General features: G+C 50.4%; 1 protein-coding gene and 1 non-coding gene across 2 annotated transcripts; both read right to left on the reverse strand.

The window, feature by feature from the left end:
* Positions 1-3,247: 3,247 nt before the first annotated feature.
* Rpl10 (ribosomal protein L10) lies at positions 3,248-5,487 on the reverse strand. Its single transcript, XM_070039470.1, has 6 exons — positions 5,377-5,487; positions 4,608-4,666; positions 4,410-4,517; positions 4,192-4,330; positions 3,554-3,716; positions 3,248-3,472 (listed from the first exon to the last, which is right to left on the reverse strand). Exons 1-6 carry the CDS (start codon positions 5,397-5,399, stop codon positions 3,320-3,322), a joined length of 645 nt encoding a protein of 214 aa, XP_069895571.1. The 5' UTR covers positions 5,400-5,487; the 3' UTR covers positions 3,248-3,319.
* On the reverse strand, positions 3,765-3,899 carry LOC138840550 (small nucleolar RNA SNORA70). Its single transcript, XR_011376117.1, has one exon. It is a non-coding gene; the product is annotated as a small nucleolar RNA SNORA70 (small nucleolar RNA).
* Positions 5,488-16,733: the final 11,246 nt, after the last annotated feature.

Consider the following 16,733-nt stretch of genomic DNA (forward strand, 5'->3'; position numbering starts at 1 on the left):
AGCCACAGTGCCATTACCTGGGCTGGGACTTTATCTTAAGGATAACATATCCCAACTGGGGAGAGGTACACAGAGGTTACTCTATTCAAGGTTTCTGGGGCAGGGGGAAGGGGGAGCCGGGTAGGATGCTGTGCAGCTTTTTTTTTTTTTTTTTTTTTGGTATACTGGGTTAGGTATCAGGGTTTCTGCTAGTTAAGCAGATACTCTACTGCTTAAGCCATGGCTCCAGCCCAACTAAGCAGTTTCAAAGAATGACTGCCATTGACCAGTGGCTTGCATCTGTAATCCTAGCTACTCAGGAGGCTGAGATCTGAGGATCATGGTTCAAAGCCAGCCCAAGCAGGAAAATCCATGACTTGTTTGTCTGTGCCAGTCCCGGGGCTCAAACTCAGGGCCTGAGTGCTGTCCCTGAGCCTCTTTGTGCTCAACACTTGAGCCACTGTGCCACTTCTGCCTTTTTGAGTAGTTTATTGGTGATAAGAGTCTCACGAGGATTTTTCTTTTTTCTTTTTTCCTTTTTTTTGTCGGTCGTGGGGCCTCAACTCTGGGCCTGGGTGCTGTCCCTCAGCTCTTCAGCTCAAGGCTAGCGCTCTACCACTTGAGCCACAGCATCACTTCCGGCTTTTTTCTTTTTGTTTATGTGGTGCTGAGGAATCAAGCCCAGGGCCTCGAGCATGCAAGGCAAGCGCTCTACCACTGAGCCACCTTCCCAGCCCCCTCACGAGGATTTTTCTGCCCAGGCTGGCTTCGAACTGCAATCCTCAGATTTCAGCCTCCTGAGTAGCTAGGATTACATATGTGAGCACCAGCACCCAGCTGCCTTGAGATGCAGATCTCCAATTAACCACCAGAAAACCATACCCTTGAGCAAAAGAGCTCAAGGACAGCATATAGGCTGAGTTCAAGCCCCACAACTGACAAATTAAAATAATAAGAGTCATAAAAGTTAAACACTGTCATTTCACTTCTACCAGGCTACTGGTAAAATCAAGACAGTAGAATAACCAAGGGAAAAAAAAGACAGTAGAATGGTGGGGCAGTGCCACTTCAGGCTTTTTCTGTTTATGTGGTAATGAGGCCCAGGGCTTCATGCATGCTAAGCAAGCACTCTATCACTAGTGCTTTTTTTTTTGGGGGGGGGGTGTGCGCACATGCACATGCACACGCCAATACTTGGGCTTAAACTCAGGATATTAAGTACCTTTCTTGTCAAACTTGTTACCCCTTCCCTCATTTTTCTCCTACTTCCCTGAGCTTTTTTTGCTCAAGGCTAGTGCTCTATCACTTTGAGCCACAGCTCCACTTCTGGCTTTCTGGTGATTAATTGGAAATAAGTCTCAAGGGTCTTTCTTACCTAGGCTGACTTTGAACTGTGATCTTCAGATCTCAGCCTCCTTATTAACTAAGGTTACAGGCGTGAGCCACCAGCACCCAACTTCTATGAAACTCTTGTCTGTAGGTAACCAGCACAAAGCCAGAAGTGGGGATGTAGCTCAACTGGTAAAGCAGCAGTCTTGAGCAGCAAAGATAAACAAGAGAACCTCATGTGTCAGCCCCGAGTAGCTAGGATTATAGGCGTGAGCCACCAGCATCCAACTATGAATTATATCTTTGTTTTTGTTTTTTGTTTTTGGGTCCGGTCGTGGGGCCTGAACTCTGGGCCTGGGCGCTGTCCCTCAGCTCTTCAGCTCAAGGCTAGCACTCTACCACTTGAGCCACAGCGCCACTTCCGGCTTTTTTCTTATGTGGTGCTGAGGAATCGAACCCAGGACCTTGAGCATGCAAGGCAAGTGCTCTACCACGGAGCCACCTTCCCAGCCCCTATGAATTATATCTTAATAAAAAAAAAAGTTGGAGCCAGGCACCAGTGGCTCACACCTGTCATCCTAACTATTCAGGAAGGTGAGATGTGAGATTGTAATTTAAAGCCATCCTGAAAATGGAAATTCCTCCTGGGAATGGGAGTGTGACTCAAGTGGTAGAGTTCCAGCCTTGGGCAAAAAAGCTAAATGAGAACATAAGGTCCTGAGTCAAGCCCCATTACGGAAACTAAATAAATAGCTGTGGGTGGTGGCCTGAAGGCCCAGCCACTAGGGAGTCTGAGGTAGGACTGCTTGAGGCAATGAGTTCAAGAACAGCCTTAGCCACATAGCAAGAAACCATCTCAAAACCAGAAAGAGCCAGGCACCAGTGGCTCACGCTACTCAGGAGACTGAGACCTGAGGATTGAAGTTCAAAGTCAGCCCAGGCACAAGTCTGTGAGACACCTATCTCCAATGAACCACCAGAAAACTCTTAAGTGGTGCTGTGGCTCAAGTGGTAGAGCACTAACCTTGAGCTGAAGAGCTCAGGGACAACACCCAAGCCCAGAATCCAAGTCCCATGACCAACAAAAAACAAAACAAAAACCAGCAAGGGATCAGGATGCTAGTGGCTCACACCTTTAATGCTGACTACTAGGCTCAGATCTGAGGACTGAGGCTCCAACCTAACCCAAGCAGTCTATCAGCAAAACCCGGAAGTGGAGCTGTGCCTCATTGAATCCTGCTGTGCAAGCAGGGCAGCCAGTCAAGCCCCACACATTGCATTCTGTCCCTCAGGATGTCACCTCTCCTCAGCCAGTCCTAACACGGCCAGGGCTTGCTGGTCAAGATGTGACTAACACATGCTTTTTAAACTCAAATCGTAGACTCCCTTGTGGTTACTCTCAAGTACAGCCCTTCAATCTGAGTTTTTGCTTTGGCATTAGAAAATAAGATAGGCGCCGGTGGCTCACGCCTGTCATCCTAGCTACTCAAGGAGGCTGAGATCTGAGGATCGCGGTTCAAAGCAGCCCGGGCAGGAAAGTCTGAGACTCTTATGTCCAATAAACCACTAGAGGAAGTGACGTAGCTCAAGTGGTAGAGTGCTAAGCCTTGAGCTGAGGGACACAGCGCTCAGGCCCAATAAACCACTAGAAAACCAGAAGTGGTGCTGTGGCTCAAGCTGTAGAGGGCTTGCCTTGAGCTGAGGGACAATGCCCAGGCCCAGAGTTCAAGCCCCATAACCGACCAAAAAAAAAAAAAAGATAGGCTAAAGTCTGACAACAGCACCAGAGACAGTCGAGGCTTCTGGCTAGCACTGATGGAGCACATGCCCCACTAGCTGGTTAAGACCTTGAATTCAAATCCCAGCACTAGTACCCACCAGTACCCACTTGCGTCCAAACTCCAGTGCCACCCAATGAAGAACCAGATGGCGAGACATATTAGACATAATGCAAGTTTTATTGGGGAACATGATCGAAGTGGGGGTGATATAGCTCAGTGGATGGAGGCCTTCATGAGTGCAGGGCTCGCCACTTATCCAGAGGACCACGATTCGGGATGTATTTGACCCCACAGCCATCAGGGATGAGGCGCTTCTCAGCTACCATGTCTTCAAACTCATCCGCGTTGAACTTGGTAAAGCCCCACTTCTTGGAGATGTGGATCTAGGGAGATGGGAAAGGACGAAGGTGAGATGAACAGGGACAAGCCAAGAAAGGTGAGATGGGGCTTGCAGTACTACTCACCTTCTGACGACCAGGGAACTTGAACTTGGCCCTGCGTAAGGCCTCAATTACATGTTCTTTATTCTGCAGCTTGGTGCGGATGGACATGATTACCTGGCCAATGTGAACCCTGGCCACAGTGCCCTGGGGTTTCCCAAAGGCACCCCGCATACCTGTCTGGAGCCTAGGTAGGGGGACAGTATAAAGTCAGAGTCATGAAAATACACTGGAAAACTGTCTCCAAGGTCCCTTAGGGCAACCCATACAAGCAACAGGCTGCATACACTACCAAGGAGGTTGCTGTTTGCAACCAGTGCACACCATGTCCCCATGAGAAAAGGAACCTGGTCGGCTTAATTGGCTGCAGAGAATTCCAAGTGATGGTTGAGGCCCCACAAAGTGCTAGACAGCTTACCAGCTCCAGGCTTGCTGGAGCATGGTTATGATCATGCTCATAGTGGAGCTCTCTCTCCGACCTCCTCCACCTCTATCCCAGAAATCGCTAAGCTTTAGCCATACTTTTTTCTGGCTGGTTATCTAGAGCAGACAGTTCTGCTGACATGTGCTTGCCAGTTCGTGTGTAGTTGTGTTTTAAGTCACCACAAAGGCGTTTTGAGCTTCCTGCCTGATGAAAATTTCAAGCCCAAGCCTCAGCTCACCTGTCAGCCCCAGCGCAGGACAACATCTTGTTGATGCGAATGACGTGGAAAGGATGCAGTCGTACTCGAATATGAAAGCCATCTTTGCCACAACTTTTTACCATATACTTGTTGGCACAAATACGGGCAGCCTCCAGGGCTAGGAGTGAAGAGCAAGGTAGGAAATTGAGGGTCATGCTTAATAGTGTTCATCCCCACAAAAAACAAGCCGACCTCACCTTCAGAGGAGAGCTGCTCATATTCATCTGACACCATGTGCCCACAAAGTGGGAACTCATCCACTTTTGCCTTCTTCCGCCCCAGGTCAAAGATGCGGATCTTGGCATCTGAAAAAAGAAGTTGGCTAAATGTGCAAAGTCTTCGCAAGGCATCCAACTATGCAGGGTCAAAACGGTGTGGGAGCTCTTACTGCTTACCGGGGACACCTCGACAAAAGCGAGACTTTGGGTACGGCTTGTTCTTACAATACCGGTAACTGCAAAGGAAACAAGCGACAGTGAATAAACTGAACGCTAAAGTACACACAGCTGATCTCCAGTGAGCTTTTTATGCTTTGTCGGCACTGTTATTTTAAGCTTTCCACTGCATTGACGATTTTAACAAGAATCTGAACAAGGTCAAGTAAAGTATAATTCTCCACCAATACACTCCAGCGCGGTGCGCTCCACGTTCCCTACGAGAGTTGCCAACTCGAGACTTCCGAGCACGTGATAGAGAACTGCAACAAGAAAGGCACCCGGCGCCCCCTGCAGCACGCCCGAGGCGGCACCGAGCGCCTCTCTCCCGTTGGCCTTCGTGTCCGGAGGCCGCAGGGCACAACGTCCGGAAGTAAAACAGGATCGGCACAAAAAGATCCAGAAAACCATGCACTCAAACGCGGAAAACTTGTTGAGTGGCGCGCGGCACGCAACCCGTCTCCCACCCCAATACTGGCGCCGCCATGCATTCGTGAGCCAATTGGGCGCCAAACAACAAAACCGGGGAAGCACCTTAAAGTAACTTTTAAAGAAAAGGAATAGCACCAGCATGAACAAAGGCAAACAGAGAAGTAGCATGGAAAACATGGAGTCAGTTCCCAGGACTTGACCGCCACGGGATGGAGGCTCCACCCAATGGCCATGTTTGGGGCCAAAAGCAATTATCCCTTCCTTTCTCCAGCAGTGAAATAAAAATGATCCTACTCACCACCGGGCGGGGCGGCGACCCATGGCGACACCAGAGTCTTCAGTGGCTGCAACGACACAAGATTGGGATAGCAAACGAAGGCAGGTTTCAAACCCCCCAAAGAGAAAAGACAAGGGTATTCAACCACGAGCTGCCGTGCGTACTCACCGCGCCGGAGGAAAAGAGGCGCTCCCACGCTTGCGCATTCCTTATATAGGCGGACTATCTTCCAGCACGAGGACCATAGAGTTTCAGCTAGAGGGCGGGTGGACACTCTATCATGGAACTCGACCATAGATAAACTGTCACTCTGCGCCTGCGTGAAGGAGGAGCTTCTTACAGACTCCAAATGGGGTGGTGACTAGGCACCAGTCAACGGACTGGTTGCTAGCCAATAGGGTTTCGACACATCAACTCAAAAAGTCAGCTTCCGGCTGGCCATCTTGGGCAGAAAATTGTTAACAGGCTTTATCGTAACTTTATTTCACGACACGAAAGCAAAGTACTGTGGCAGGACCCCCGCGGCAGCGTAGGTGTCCTCCAGCTTGAATACACGGACAAGTACTCCAGGATTTCCTCCAGGCGATATAACCTGGCAGGAAAGCCCAAGAATGAGATCCCCAGTCACGTTCCTTTGTCAGCAAGGAAGTCGTGGAGCAGGCGACCCACCCCAAAAGCTCCTTAACCCAAGAGCACTGAAAGCCTTTTATGAGCAACCATATGCCATATTCCCATCTCCCGGTGACTGGGGAGTGTGCGCCTTCGTAAAGAGAAAAGGCTAACAAGTCTCCATGGGGAATTACAGTCCTGGAGACCTCGTAGGCACAACTGGGCACGAGCTAGGCGGGGGAAGAGCTTTCCCAGGGGAGAGTTGGAGGGGTGGGAGGAAAAGGGAGCCATAACCACGGGCACTACCTCTTCCATAGCGGTGTGGCTTCAGAAAGCGGGAGACGCGGTCACGTGGCCCCGGGCCCCGCCCCAGTTCCGGCCTACCGGATGTCTAGCGCCCCCTGGCGGGAGCTCCACCCACTGCAGCTTCCTAGTGTGGCGGCTCTCAGCCCCACCCCGCCGGCCCGCCAGACCGGTTCACAAAATGTCACTGACCGGTTCTTCGCTTCGCGTCTACACCACCCCCTCAGCACATTCACGGGGCAAGGTCTGAGGAAAGGTGGGCGGAGCTTCCGTGCGCCTGGTAGGGGGCGTGGCTTCCACCGCACGCCTGCGTTATGGGGGCGGGGTGAGGTTTCTGTGGAGTGTCTTCCCTTGCCCTCGGACAGGTGTGGCCTATGTTTAGCAAATGGCCGCAGCTCTTTTTGGGGAAGGCTTATGAAGACTTGTGGCATACACTCACAGCTGTGGCAACCAGGAAAGACCAGGGAAACCAAACATGGAAAGCGGCAGCCAGGAATTCAGAGACAGCCACAGCATTACTGAGTAGCTCAATTAGAAACACAGCAGCGTTTTCTTCTTGGATTTAAGCCTCACACTCCCAAGCTGCAGTAAAAGAGCAGCTCTCTTCCACTGACCCAATTCCTTGCCCGAAATAATTACTATGCTTTGGAAACTGAGCAACTGAGCAAGGTTATCTTAAAACACATCTGTCCATCAAAAACAAACACTTGAAAAAGTGGATTCTAGCCTAGCGCCGGTGGCTCACGCCTGTAATTGTAGCTTCTTAGGTTGAGATCTTAGGATCATGGTTCAAAGCCAGCCGGGGCAGGAAAGTCTATGAGACTCTTATCTCCAATAAGCCACCAGAAAACCGGAAGTGGTGCTGTGGCTCAAGTGGTAGCTGAAGAGCTCAGGGACAGAGCCCAGACACAGAGATCAAGCCCCACAACTGACAAAAAAAAAAAAAGTCAGGTACATGACTCCCAGAAATAGTATATTTGTGATTGTATATTTCATTTGTTTTTCATTTCATTTTACCTGATTTTGTTTTGATACCAGTCCTGGAGCTTAAATTCAGGGCCTGGACAATGTCTCTAAGCTTTGCTGCTTAAGGTTAGCGCTCTACCACTTGAGTCCTAGCTCCACTTACAACTTTTTGGTAGTTAATTGGAGGTAAGAGTGTCTAGGGCTTTGCTGCTCAGGCTGGCTTCAAGCTTCAATTCTGAGATCTAGCCTCCTAACTAGCAAGTATTACAGGTGTGAGGGACCAGTACCCAGCTTTTATTAAGTGTGGTTGACCAAGGCTAGCGCCCTACCACTTTGAGCCACAGTACCACATCATTTTCTGGTAGTTAATTGGAGACAAGCCTCACAGATTCTGTCCACGCTGGCTTTAAACCATGATCCTCAGATCTCAGCCTCCTGAGAGGGTAGGATTATAGATATGAGCCAACAGAGCCAGCCTATTTTACATGTGTGCAAATATATATAATGTGTATATTTCTTTTTTTTGGGGGGGGGGTCCAGTCGTGGGGCCTGAACTCTGGGCCTGGGCACTGTCCCTCAGCTTTCAGCTCAAGGCTAGCACTCTACCACTTGAGCCACAGCGCCACTTCTGCCTTTTTTCTTTTTGCTTATGTGGTGCTGAAGAATCGAACCCAGGGCTCAGGCATGCAAGGCAAGCACCCTACTACTGAGCCACCTTCCCAGCCCAAATTACATATTTCTAAATATACATGTATATGTATGTGTGTACACACACACACACACAGGAGCTGACTATGAGCTTCTTTTGCTCAAGAATACTACTCAAGGGGCTGGGAAGGTGGCTCAGTGGTAGAGTGCTTGCCTTGCATGCCTGAGGCCCTGGGTTCGATTCCTCAGCACCACATAAGCAGAAAAAGCTAGAAGTGGCGCTGTGGCTCAAGTGGTAGGGCACTAGCCTTGAGCTGAAGAGCTGAGGGAAGCACCCAGGCCCAAAGTTCAGGCCCCATGACTGACAAAAAAAATACCACTCTGCCACTTGAGCCAAATCTCTACTTCCAGATTTTATGGTATGTTTTTGAAAGATGAGTCTCACAGATTTCCCAGTCCAGACTGGCTGTGGATCATGATCCTCACTTTTCATCCTCTTGAGTAGCTAGGATTACAGTCATGAGTTCTAGTGCCCAGCCTCATATATTATTTTTTGTTTGTTTGTTTTTTTGGGTCTGGTCATGGGGCCTGAACTCTGGGCCTGGGCACTGTCCCTCAGCTCTTCAGTTCAAGGCTAGTGCTCTACCACTTGAGCCACAGCACCACTTCCGGCTTTTTTCTTTTTGCTTATGTGGTGCTGAGGAATCAAACCCAGGGCCTCAGGCATGCAAGGCAAGCGCTCTACCACTGAGCCACCTCCCCAGCCCCCATATATTATTTTTTTAAAGAGTATTGTTACTATTATGCTCATGTTTGGTCCTCAGCTCCATCCACACCTGGGCCCTCCTCACATTCCTGGAGCGCCTCCTTCTCTCCACCCAGACCCACCTGAACTCCCATCTGTTAGGTTTTTAAAAGAGGTAGCTGAGTAAGAACAGCACCAGCACGCACGTGGTATTCAGGTAAGGGGTAGGTTTATTCAGTAGACCTGATGGGACCAGGCAAGGTTGGTACTCCACGTGGCTGGCCCAAGAGAGAGCCTCTGGCTCCCAGTTAGGCCCTATATAGGGTAGGGGGCGGGGAAGGCTGTGTCCAGGTAAAGGGAAGTGGGATCAGGTGGGAGAAAGGTGTGGCCACATCAGGTTAAGATGTGACCTCAGCGGATGCGGATGTGACCTCTTCCAGGTGTCCCAGTTGCCTAGGTAACGCAGGTACTGGGCGAGGTCTGTTCGCCGTCCAGGAATGGACCTTACACCATCTACCTCACTTCCTATCCCTCAGACCCTCCTGCTCCCTGGATGGGGTCAGAGGCCATGTGCTCCCTCTTGGGGGAAATATGGCTCCTCTAATAAACCTTATAATAATCTTTTCTCCTGTACCTGCCTGCCTCTGCATGGTCCCCTGGGATGGTTGTGTGGGATCCTCCTTTTTCAAGTATAACATGCTCTATTGCTCTCTTTACCTGACCTACACTGTGGCAGTATTTTTTGTTGTTGTTGGTTAAGGGGCTTGAACCCTAGGCCTGGATACTGTCCCTGAGCTCTTCAGCTCAAGGCGAGTGCTCTACCACTGGAGCCACTGGTGGTTAATTTCTGGTGGTTAATTTTCTGTCCTGGCTGGCTTTGAACCGTGATCCTCAGATCTCAGCTTCCTGAGTAACTAGGATCGAAGGCATGAGCCACTGGCGCCCAGCTTGGCAGTATTGTTTAACAGATTTCACTGAGGTTTCTTATGTCATCTCCATACATAGTCTTTTTTTGTCACTCGTGGGACTTGAACTCAGGGCCTGGGCACTGTCCCTGATCTCTTTTACTCAAGGCTAGTGCTCTACCACTTTTAGAAACAGAACTGGGCTGGGAAGGTGGCTCAGTGGTAGAGCACTTGCCTTGCATGCATGAGGCCCTGGGTTCGATTCCTCAGCACCACAGAAACAAGAAGTGGTGCTGTGGCTCAAGGGGTAGAGTGCTAGCCTTGAGGTGAAGAGCTGAGGGACAGTGCCCAGGCCCAGAGTTCAGGCCCCACAACCAGACCCTAAAAAAAAAAAAGAAACAGAACCATGAAAAATTTTAAAATTAGTCACATTTCTGTCATTCTCTTTTCTTCTGTCTTTTATTTGTTGGTTGTAGATAGGGTGTGACCCTGTAACTCTGTATGCATGAAATGAAGCAACTCAAGGCCTCATAATTATTTGTCTTCCTTTCTCCCAGACTCCACTGGGAGCACTGCCTAGGACACGTTCTAGGTGTGTGAGAGGCACTAGCCACACTCCTTGCCTAGTCAGCACTGGCTCAGCAGACCAGAAAACCCCAGCCCCACCTGCCTTGGAATCTGCAGCAGGCACTCACAAATTCTGTCCACCAGCAGGCTCCGCCCACTCTTGGTGTGGACCTGAAATGCCCATAGCTGCCTGAAGCAGAGGATGGCTGTGCCAGGGCCCAGTGCCCGGTGCAGGGCAAGGGCACCTGCTGTGGGAATTAAGGGGCACGAATGGTTCTTTGCCACCTTCAGCAGTGCAGCTGCTCAGAGGGCAGACTGGCACCTTTGGCTGATTGGCACACGGGGCTGCAGGGACCCTGTCTACACAGGCCCCAGGAATCTTGCTGTCCCAGTCAGGGAGGAGAGGGGAATTGCCAGCTTTCCACCTATTGGCTCTGCTTGCTGCCAGGCCTGGCTCCCCTACTTCCTGCCCTACTCCCCTACTTAGAAGCCACTCCGGCACCCTTCCACTAGACACCCTGTTCATGCAAGGAGATTCAGTGGCTACTCTCCTCCTCTAAGACCCCCTGTTCACTTACCTGGACCTTACGCCAGCCCCACCCCCAGCCCTGGCACTGCGGCAGTTCCTTCCTGTCATCAGCAGGGGCAAGTCCACCTCTCCCAGCTGGAGAATAGCCAAGGTTTTCTGGAACAAAACAGCACTAAGAATCCGGTCTTCTTGACTGTACGACAGGAAATGCACTCATTACCTGACTCATGTCATTAGAATCCCTCTGTGCATCATCTTTATAATAACAATAAAGTACATTTAAAAGAAGCAGAATTGGGTCTTCTTGCTGGGTGCTGGTGGTTCACATCTTGAATCCTAGCTACGCGGGACACAGGGCCTCAGTGAGAGGTGCATCAAGGAGGGCACTTTTCCTCCAGCCTGGAGGAAAGGCCTCTGTGAATACAAAAAGACAAGCAACCACACAAGGGGCCGGGGGGGGGGGTGCTGCTCAGCAGTAGGGCTTTTCTCCCATGTGAAGGCACCAAGACCCTGGGCAGGAAAAAGGAAACCGTTCATGTAGTGAATGAGCTGAAGAGAGCCATGGGCTGCTGACAGGAAATAAAAAGTCAGATCCTCTCTTAGCCACTGTCAGTGAAGCCAGCTGCTGAAAACCACCGACACTGCAGTCTCACTGCTACAGCCACAGGCAGAAACCACTGGGGGTTCCCACAAGCCACTATTCCAGGATATGACTCAGATCCAGGCCATTTTGTGCATCAGCCAGCCATCTGGAACCAAGGGCTCTCCAAGGCTGGGACCGAAGGAGCTGGGTGCCCCCCCCCATGTGTCTCAAAAGCCCTAGTGTCTTTCCATCACCCTCCTTCACACCATACACAGAGGTAAAATCAAAATGGTGAAACAGAGCCAGGCTTTGGGGGTGTTTGCCTGGGATCTGAACACGCCCCAGGCAGAAGTAGTATATTCCAAGCCAGCCAGTGCTGTAGGGGAAGACCCTGTCTCAAACATCAACACAAAAAGCAAGAAGCAGTGTGAAGAAGAGGTGAGAACCACCCCAGCTCCAAGATGAAAGCCCCACACCACTGCGTCCTCGCTCAGCTCAGCATCTCCTTCCCACTGCCATCATGCCCAAGGGAAAGGCTGAAGGTACTAAAGGCTAACGGAGATAAAGCAAAGCTGAGCCAGCCACAGAAAAGATCCACCAGGTTGTCTGCTAAAACTGCTCCTCCAAAGCCAGAGCCCAAGGCTAAAAAAGCCCCTGCAAAGAAGGGAGAGAAGATACCCTAAGGGAAGCAGGGGAAAGCCAGTGCTGGCAAGGATGGGAATAACCCCGCAAAAAATGGAGATGCCAAAACAGACCAGGCCCAGGAAGCTGAAGGCACTTTAGTAGATGCAAGTGAAGTGTGGGCATTTTTGATAACTGTGTAGTTCTGGTGACTGGACAGTTTGGGATACAGTTTTTAATCAAGTTTTATAAAAATTGGGGCTGTGAATGTGGCTTAGTGGTACAGTGCTTGCCTAGCATGCATGATGCCCTGGGTTCAATTCTTCAGTAGCACATAAACAGGAAAACCCAGAAGTGATGCTGTGGCTCAAGTAGTAGAGTGCTAGCCTTGAGCAAAAGAAATGCAGGGACAGTGCCCAGGCCCTGAGTTCAAGCCCCAGGACTGGCAAAAAAGATGCTGAATTGTTTTACTTTTTTTTTTTTTTGCCAGTCCTGGGCTTGAACTGTGGGCCTGGGCACTGTCCCTCAGCTCTTTAGCTCAAGGGTAGTGCTCTACCACTTAAGCCACAGTGCCACTTGCAGTTTTCTGGTGGTTAATTGGAGATAAGAGTCTGACGAACTTTCCTGCCCCAGCTTTGAACCATGATCCTCAGATCTCAGCCTCCTGAGTAGCTATTATAGGCATGATCCATCAGTGCCCTGTTTCATTGGGTTTTACACCAGCTTTCTGATATTGGCAGTCCATACAAGAAGGGAGTCTGAGAGTTGTTGTATACTGTATATATGTATATACATATGTATACGTATATATACATATATGTATATGTACATACATGTGAATGTGCATACGTATACATACACATATATGCACACACGTGTATATTTATATATACATATATGTATATATACACATATACATATATGTATATATACATATATACACATATACATATATGTATATATATATATATATGATTGTCATGTCTGGCCTGAAATACTATGATTGTTTATGAAAACTACCTTTAATACAGCTGAATACAGTTTGGTAGAAAGGAAGAAAGAGGGGGGGAAGGAGAGAGAAGGAAGGAAGGAATGAAGGAAGGAAAGAAAGAAGGAAAGAAGGAAAGAGAAAGGAAAACAAGAGAAAGCAGGCAAGCAGGCAGGCGAGAGGGCCAAAAGCAGAATCACAATTCTCAAAGTCATGGAAGAAATGGAGAATACTCCTCTAACGTGTGTGTGTGGACACCATGACAATGCGTGACTCAGAAATCATACAGCAATAAATTGAATGTCTGCTTACAAAAAGGAACCTAGAAATTTCGACAGCCAACATCGCAGTTATTCCGAAGGGACAGAAAGAGATTCTGGCAACTTCAGGAGGAGGGGGGGGCGAACAGAATCCTTCGGTGGCTCTGGGGAGTGGGGTGAACCACCAGCTGCTTCTGAAAGCTGAGGGGCGCCACGCTGGAATCAAGTGTACCCGTGCTTCTGCAGCCAGTGGTTGCGCTCCTAGCTACACCCCCATGAGAAGCCCTGGCCCGTCACCCAGCGGCAGCCGGGGTGTGGCTACCGGCACGCCATTTGCAGAAGCACCAGGTTGCGCAACACGGGGTGCGCAGCCCGCGGCAGCGGCAGCGGCAGCGGCAGCAGGCCGCCCACGCGACAGCGGGCACTCCATTGGGCAGGGTAAGTGTCCGTCACATGCACGGGCGGGACTTCTTCGACTGAGCTTCCGTATTGGTGGAGTTAGCCAGCACGGCTGAGCAAGAGTGCGGGCGCAGCTTCCGGGGAGTAAGCTGTCTCCACCCGCGGAGGCGGAAGTGGAGGTGGGTCGACCCAAATTTCCTGGGCCTCTGTGCTGGGAACAGTGTTGTCAACGTCCTGTTACCCTGGGAGTAGGGTGTCCCGACTCTCTAGATAGAATGTCTGAGGCATGAAGCCGAGAGGCATCCACTGGGACCCAGCCGCGGGAACTTTGGGGTTTCAGCCCGCCCCTCCCCTTCCCTAACAAGGCTGGTGGTAAAGATCACTCAGGCTTTCTAGAAGGTCCGGGAAGATGTGCTTCCCAGGGAGTTCAAGAGAAGGGGATTGAGGGGGGATGCCGTCCCACCATTGCTCTTTCCGCCACGCCCTCATCCTGGCTCGGGGCGCGGTCACGTGGCCTCGGCCCCCGCCCAGTTCAGGCCTCCCGGTTCTCTAGCGCCCCCTTCCAGGAGCTCCACCTCCCGCAGCTTATTAGTGTGGCGGCTGTCAGCCCCACTGCTGAGTTCCCAAAGTGCCACTGAGCCAGCCCAGCTGGAGTGCCCCATTCTGCTCCAGGCGCCAGGACCACACAGTGTTGGGCATCAGCTGGAGTCCTTTAGTTCTTGCTTCTGCGGTCAATTGGGAAAGCTCCGCAGAGAGTGCATTTGAGCGTGAGTCATCTCTCATTCTGGTTCATGTGAACACTTGTCCAGCTTATGCCAAGACGCATTGGCCCAGAGAGGATGCCAGCCCTACCTGGAGTTTTGAGTTGCCGCTGCCCCTCCCCATCTGGGAGACCCCAGTTAATGGGTGCTGCTGTCCAGACCAGTCCCTGGGAGCATCTATGCTCTGCTGGCCTAGCACTGGTTGGTCTATGTGTTGCCGCTTTTCCAGAGGTGTGCGGTTTTGGGGACACAGCATCTTACTGCTTGGGACCTGCTGTAGAAACTCTGCCTTTCCATTTCCAGCCCTCTCCTGGGCCTCTTCTGTTAGCCCGGCTTGGGCCTCTGCCTAATGATTTCTTCTCTATGGTAGAATAGGAGCTGCTAGTCACATCTTGCTAGTGATGCTTTCTCTTATTCACTTGTCTCTTGCCTTTGTTGCCTGCAATTGTTTGGGCTCAGCCAGGGGATTTTAGTTTTTGTGTTGTCAGAATATCTAGGCTATTCCTAATGGCTTTTGGACTTCATTACTTCAGGCCACATACGGTGGACTTCCTGGGCTATTTTCCAACTTCTCAGTATTCGGTGACACTATGCTTCACATCTTCAACCAGTGACATTAGTTACATCCCATCTTTCTGAGGTACAAGATCCGGAGGGGCTTTGTGGCTTTAGGGGAGGAGAGACAGACAGACAGAGGTCAGGAAGGGGCAGTCAGCATCAGGCCACAGATTTTTGTATGTGCGCCAGGGTTTGAATTCAGGGTCTTTGTACTGAGCTGCTTTTTCTTTGTTTTGTTTTTGCCAGACCTTGGGCCTGGACACTGTCCTTAAGCTTCCTTTGCTCAAGGCTAGCACTCTACCACTTGAGTCACAGTGCCACTTCCAGTCTTTTCTGGGTAGTTTATTGGAGATAAGAGTCTCACAAACTTTTCTGTTCAGGCTGGCTTTGAACTTCAATCCTAAGATCTCAGCCACCAGGGTAGGTAGGATTTTTTTTCCCCAGGGCTGAGGACCGAACCCAGGGCCTTGTGCGTGCCGGGCAGGCAACCTTCCACTGGGCTAAACCCCCAGCCCCAGGATTTTATAGGTGGGAGCCACTGGTTCCTGGCCACTGAGCTTTTTTTTTTTTTTTTTTTTGCCTGCCTTGGGGCTTGAACTCAGGTCCTGGGCACTGCCCTTGAGCTTCTTTTGCTCAAGGGTAGCACTCTACCACTTGAGCTATAGCACCACTTCCGGCTTTTTCTCTTGATGTGGTACTGAGGAACCGAACCCAGGGCTTCATGTATGCTAGGCAAGCACTGTACCACTAAGTCACATTCCCAGCCAGAGCTTTCTTGATCAGTGCTGGTGCTCTACCACTTAAGCCATAGCTACACTTCTGGCTTATTGATTAATAATTAGAAATAAGTTTCACCAACTTTCTTTCATGGTTTTTTAATTTTTGTATGTTGACTCTGGGGCTTGAACTCAGGGCCTGGATGCTGTCCTTGAGCTTCTTTTGCTGATCTATCCCTCTTATTACTTGAGCCACAGCCTTTACTTTTTGGTAGTTTATTGAAGCTAAGAGATTAATGGACTTTCCTGACTGCCTGGCTTAGAAATGTGATCCTGCTGAGTAGCTAGGATTACAGGCAAGAGTCTCTGGCTCCAAGTATGCGGGCTCTCTCTCTCTCTCCTCTCTCTGGCCATTGTATATGTTGCACACTGGCCTTGAACAGGACAGACCCTGTGTCTAAGGTGGTTGTTCCCCCCCTCCACACACATACACACACAGTGGACTTATCTAAACTCAGCTCTATGGCCTCCTGCCCTCTCCAGCTGGGAAATTTCTATAGGCACCTCTCCCGCTCCTCGTGTTGAGCAAAGTAGTAATGGGACAAGGGGCTGGACTTTACTGGGGACTTGGACTCAGGGCTTAGGCTCTGTCCCTCTGCTCAGGGTTAGCACTTTTGTACCTTACCACTTGAGCCAAAGCTTCACTTCTGGCTTTCTGGTGGTTAATTGGAGATCAGTGTTTTCCAAAATTCCTGCTTGGACAGGCATCAAACTGCAATCCTTAGATCTCAGGCTCCTGTATTATAGCTAGGATTACAGCTGTAAGCCACTGGCCACCAGCTGGATGTTATCCAGCTGTGTTCTGCCTGCTTCTTCTTCTTCTTTTTTTTTTGGGGGGGGGGGGTCCAGTCGTGGGGCCTGAACGCTGGGTCTGGACGCTGTCCCTCAGCTCTTCAGCTCAAGGCTAGTGCTCTACCACTTGAGCCACAGCGCCACTTCTGGCTTTTTTCTTTTTGCTTATGTGGTGCTGAGGAATGGAACTCAGGGCCTCAGGCATGCAAGGCAAGCGCTCTACCACCGAGCCAGTTTCCCAGCCCCGCTGCCTGCTTCTGGAATGGTGTCTCTAGGACTAGCCACCCTGAGCTCAAATTGCTGTCCAGCCTGCGGTGGAAGATGTCAGGACCCCATCAGCCTGGGTACTACCCTACTGTGTGCTCCTC

Source organism: Dipodomys merriami, unplaced genomic scaffold (genome assembly GCF_024711535.1).
Source record: "Dipodomys merriami isolate MVZ:Mamm:240054 unplaced genomic scaffold, mDipMer1.0.p SCAF_3, whole genome shotgun sequence".
Lineage (NCBI taxonomy): Eukaryota > Metazoa > Chordata > Mammalia > Rodentia > Heteromyidae > Dipodomys > Dipodomys merriami.